At 66.7% G+C, this 5,000-nt stretch overlaps 1 protein-coding gene across 1 annotated transcript; it reads left to right on the top strand.

Moving 5' to 3' along the window:
- Positions 1–928: 928 nt before the first annotated feature.
- On the top strand, positions 929–4,931 carry UNCX (UNC homeobox). Its single transcript, XM_055339468.1, has 3 exons — positions 929–1,214; positions 1,447–1,622; positions 3,759–4,931. The coding sequence occupies exons 1-3, from the start codon at positions 929–931 to the stop codon at positions 4,929–4,931; spliced, it is 1,635 nt and encodes a 544-aa protein (XP_055195443.1).
- The last annotated feature ends 69 nt before the right edge of the window (positions 4,932–5,000 follow it).

Raw genomic sequence — 5,000 nt, forward strand, 5'->3', positions numbered from 1 at the left:
GGGGGGGATCAGGGTGTCTCCATAGCCGCCCCCCACCTCTGTTTCTACAGCCCCGGCGGCAGCCAGTCGGAGAGGGCATTAATTACGCCTTTTTATTGACAGGGCGCTCCATTCTGTCGGAGCCGCTCTCTTTTGGAGTCGCCTCCTCCCACCCCACCCCCCGCCCCCTCCGCTCCTTCCTCTTCCTCCTCCCTTTCCTTCCTCCTCTCCCCCGCAGCCTGGAGCCCGAGAGGAGATGAGAAGCCCTTGTAGTTTTAAATTCAATGTGACAGTTTCGGAAAGAGCGGATGATGAATCTCCTATTATTGGATCAGTCTATTTGCCGCTCAATGTCTCTCTGTAATTGGAGCAACATCACTTTAAAGGTTCAGAGAGTACAGCATTTCTGGTGAAAAATCCCCACAACACGCCGGTGAATGTTTTAAAGGGAAATCTATTAGTGATTTGCAGAGGGGCGGGGAGCCCGCGGCGGGGGAGGCGCGGGCTCCGGCCAGCGGGGACTGGAGTGGGGGGCTCGCCGGGGACCCCTGCCTGGACCGCTCCCGAGCCGGCGCCCGCCCTGCGCCCGGCCGCGCCCCTCCCTCTCTGCCGCCCCCCCCTTGTTGTGACAGTTCCTGATACTGTTTATTGAGGTGCATGTCAGGTATAATTAGCAATCGATATGGAAAACGTTTCCTTGCACCCAGCACGCCTCTGACGTCAGAGCCGATTAGCGCTTCTTATTGGTCCCAAATTCCCCGGGCCGCGGCTAATTATCGGGAGCTTGATGTTGATAAAGTAAAGCGCCGGAGTGCGGGCGAAGCATGTGTAGGGCTCCGGGTCCCTGTCTCCGCCGCCGCCGCCGTCCGCGCCTCCCGCCGCTGGCCCGCCCCGGCCCCGGCCCGCGCCCCCGCGCCCCGCCGCCGGCCCCGCCGGCCCCCCGCGCGAGATGATGGACGGCCGCCTCCTGGAGCACCCGCATGCCCAGTTCGGGGGCTCGCTGGGCGGCGTGGTGGGCTTCCCCTACCCGCTGGGCCACCACCACGTGTACGAGCTGGCCGGCCACCAGCTGCAGTCGGCCGCCGCCGCCGCCGCCGCCGCCTCGGTGCCCTTCTCCATCGACGGCCTGCTCAGCGGCTCGTGCGCCGCCGCCGCCGCCTCGGTGGTCAACCCCACGCCGCTGCTGCCGGCCGCCTGCGGGGTGGGAGGCGACAGCCAGCCCTTCAAGCTGTCAGGTAGGCGAGGCGGGCGCGGAGGGGTGGGCAGTAGGGCACCCTCGTCGGGCGCACGAGCTGGGGCGCGGGCGGCTGCAGGACGGGCACCGGCTGCCCAGGCTCAGGGCAGGCTCGGGCTGCCACCCCGGCGCAGGGCGCCCAGACCCCGGCGGCCCGCAGGTACGGAGGGGATGGATGCGGCTGGGGCCCTGGGCCCTGGCTGAGCCCTGCGGCGTCCTCTGCGTGCCCGCAGACTCGGGGGACCCCGACAAGGAGAGCCCGGGCTGTAAGCGGCGGCGCACCCGCACCAACTTCACCGGCTGGCAGCTGGAGGAGCTGGAGAAGGCGTTCAACGAGAGCCACTATCCCGACGTGTTCATGCGCGAGGCGCTGGCGCTGCGCCTGGATCTGGTCGAGTCCCGAGTGCAGGTAAAGACCCGCCGCAGTTCCTCCCCGGAGCCAGCCTCCCGCAGCTAGGCCTGCCCGGCGCCGGCCCCGCCTTTGTTCTAGGTGGGGGACCGCGGCCCCGCGGCCGAGCCCGCCTCGCGCTCGCCGGCCCGGAGGTGGTGCTGGGGTTCTGGGGCTCAGCACCTCGCGGGGAGCAGGCCCCAGGCGGTTTGGGAGGGGGCCGACCACAGCCGCCAAGTAGCCAGAACAGCAGCTGCGTCTGAACCGGGGAGCTGCGTGGTGGGGGTCGGGCGACGTCGCGACACGAGGTCTCAGAGGGCTGGGCAGGAACAGCGGCCCAGGGGTGGGATGGGGGGCGCCAGCCGGGCTGGGATCTTGGAGAGACCTGGAGCAGTTAGACCCGGCGCCTCCTGACCCTTGCGGGGAATCTTGGTGCACCGGCCCGGAGCAAACGCGTTTGTTTGTTTACCTCTTGCCTCTAAAATATTCAGATGGAGACCTGTATTTATTCTTGGCTTTGCACAAGGAGGCTAGCTGAGGAAGAGGAGGCCGAAACTTAACAGTTAACAAATTGGGGGCAAAGGTTTTTGAATCTTTGATATACTCTCCGTTATATCTCCCCAATCCCACCCCCCCACACACACCATACTTTGATTTCATTTCGAGACTGCTGGCGTTATTCTTTAAAAAAAAAAATACAGCATCAATTTGGTGGATTAAAAATTCAAGAAGAAGTGTGCACACTCACATGTTTCCCTGAAGTACAGAAATCTTTTTTTTCTGGGGTCGGGATGGTGGAGAGTGGGGTATGCGGCTGCAGCGGTAGGTGCACGGCTTTGAGGCAGAGGTCGGCTCGACGCCTGTTTGGCATCAACAGCTTTGTCTAAAAAGGTGTTCTCTACCTGTGCTTGCACTGCCCCTCATGACCTCTTCTGTTTGCAAATCCTTTCATCCAATTCTTATACGTGTCAAGTGAAAACCTCTTCGTTTCTCCCCTGTACGATAATGAGCATTTCTTGGTGACAAGTGAGCATGGAATTTACACCAAAAAAAAAAAAAAAAAACACCCAAAAACCCAGAAGTATTGGAAGGAAGGAAGGAAGGAAGGAAGGAAGGAAGGAAGGAAGGAGTGAGTTACAGCCTTGGAGAGGTTGGCACCAGCAAGGCTCCCTGTGACCAGCCCGGGCCTGCTATTGTGCGGGGTCTCTCCGCGGCCACAACAAAGAATTGGAATTATCGCGCTCTCTTGGGGAGGGTGGTGTGCCTAAGGCCCATCAGGGACTTGACTGTGTGTGTGTGTGTGTGTGTGTGTGTGTGTGTGTGTGTGTGCTGTGGGGGAGCTGGTGTCTAGGGCCGCTGCTCCTCAGGACAAGGCCGGCAGGGAGGATAGGAGAGGCTACCTGGGCCCAGGCCTCTTCTGCGTGGCCTAGCAGCTGGCCTCTTGCTCCCCTGTTTGTCTCCCCCACTGGCCTAAGCCAGGCACAACTGGTTTCAGGGGGTGTGTTGGTGCCCTGGCCTGGAGCCCCTAGAAAGAAGGACGTGTGCGAGTGCGTTGGGGGGGCAGGCCGCTGGAAAACCTCCCCCTAAGTTCGGCTTCCCAGGACCTTCTAGAAGAAGAAGCACCCAGATTTCCCTTCACGGGAAAGCCCAAAATCTGGCCTTTGACTCAGTCTCCAGGGGGCCGAAGACAGGTGTGGAGGGCAGCTGAGCCCAGCCACTGGTGGTCCTCAGGCCAGACGGTCAGCACCAGGCCAGGCAGGCCGCTTAGAACAGGAGCTGTGAGAAGCCAAGAGGGGCGAGGAGGGGCCCTGCTCCCTGCCTGCCTCCCGACCGGGAACCAGACGCCCTCAGGGGCCAGACCCGCGGAGCCCAAGGAAGGGGCAGCTCCCAGTTTCCCGAGGTGAGAAGCCAGAGTGGGAAGCCGGCCGAGAGGCCCCATCTACCTCCTTCTGGGTGGAAAAGATGCTCTCTGGAACCTTCAGCTTGAGTGCCGAAAGCCAGCTCAGGGCCGGCCGGCTGCGTGCCTTGGCTCCCAACCCCTGGCCGGAGCCGGAGCCGGGGGGCAAGGCCCGTCTGGGGGGAGCGGGGAGGCCCGAAGCCCCAGCGGCAAGCCTGCTGCCTGACTGTACCTTCCTTTCCCCTATCCGGCTGCTCTAGGTCTGGTTCCAAAACCGCCGGGCCAAGTGGAGGAAGAAGGAGAACACGAAGAAGGGGCCGGGGCGGCCGGCTCACAACTCACACCCGACCACGTGCAGTGGCGAACCAATGGACCCAGAGGAGATCGCGCGCAAGGAACTCGAGAAGATGGAGAAGAAGAAGCGCAAGCACGAGAAGAAGCTGCTGAAGAGCCAGAGCCGCCACCTGCACTCGCCTGGCGGCTTGTCCCTGCACAGCGCGCCCAGCTCGGACAGCGACAGCGGCGGCGGCGGCCTGTCCCCGGAGCCGCCCGAGCCGCCGCCTCCCGCCGCCGCGGCCAAGGGCCCTAGCGCGCCCGCCGCTGGCGCCCCCGGCTCCGCGCCCGCACCGCCGGGAGAACCGCCCGCGCCGGGCACCTGCGACCCCGCCTTTTACCCGAGCCAAAGAAGCGGCGCCGGCCCGCAGCTGCGGCTGGGCCGCCCCGCGGACAAGGACGCGGCCCCGTGTGCGTCCGGGGCGGCGGCGGAACGCGGCGCCGCCGGCCTGCCGAAGGCCAGCCCGTTCAGCGTGGAGAGCCTGCTGTCCGACTCGCCGCCGCGCCGGAAAGCCGCCCCCGCCCCCGCCGCCGCCGCCGCCGCCGCCGCCGCCGCGGGGCTGGACTTCGCGCCCGGGCTGCCGTGCGCGCCGCGGACCCTCATTGGCAAGGGCCACTTCCTGCTGTACCCCATCACGCAGCCGCTGGGCTTCCTCGTGCCGCAGGCCGCGCTCAGGGGCGCAGCGGGGCCCGAGCCCGCGCCCAAGGACGCGCCGCCCGCGCCCGCCGCGCCGCCCGCGCCGCCAGCTCAGGCCAGCTTCGGGGCCTTCCCGGGGCCCGGCGGCGCTCCGGACTCGGCCTTCGCGCGCCGCAGCCCCGACGCCGTCGCCTCCCCGGGGGCCCCGACCCCAGCGCCCTTCCGGGACGCGGCGGCGGCGGCCGAGGGCGGCGGCGGCGGCGGCGGCGGCGGGGACCGGGACGGGGCGGATTCGGGCGCCGCCTGCCCCGCGGCCGCGCTGCCGCCCCCCCTCGCGCCGTCGCCCGGGCCAGGCCCTCGAGCTGCCAGCCCCGCCGGGGAGCCGGCCTTGTGCGGGGCCGCAGAGCCAGGCGCCGAGCCCCGACCCAGCGCGCCGGATGGCGAGGAGGTGGACATGGACTGAGGGGCATCGGGGCCGGCGGAGGCGCTCCACCGGCCCTGCCCGCTCACTCAGGCTCGACTCACACAACGA

Source organism: Nyctereutes procyonoides, unplaced genomic scaffold (genome assembly GCF_905146905.1).
Source record: "Nyctereutes procyonoides isolate TBG_1078 unplaced genomic scaffold, NYPRO_anot_genome, whole genome shotgun sequence".
In the NCBI taxonomy this organism is placed as follows: domain Eukaryota; kingdom Metazoa; phylum Chordata; class Mammalia; order Carnivora; family Canidae; genus Nyctereutes; species Nyctereutes procyonoides.

Bases quoted from the DNA above. Each gene is read 5' to 3' on its own strand.
- UNCX (XM_055339468.1), top strand. From the start codon at position 929: ATGATGGACGGCCGCCTCCTGGAGCACCCGCATGCCCAGTTCGGGGGC. The intron at 1,215-1,446 runs GTAGGCGAGGCG...GCGTGCCCGCAG, and splicing joins CCAGCCCTTCAAGCTGTCAG to ACTCGGGGGACCCCGACAAG. The intron at 1,623-3,758 runs GTAAAGACCCGC...CGGCTGCTCTAG, and splicing joins TGGTCGAGTCCCGAGTGCAG to GTCTGGTTCCAAAACCGCCG.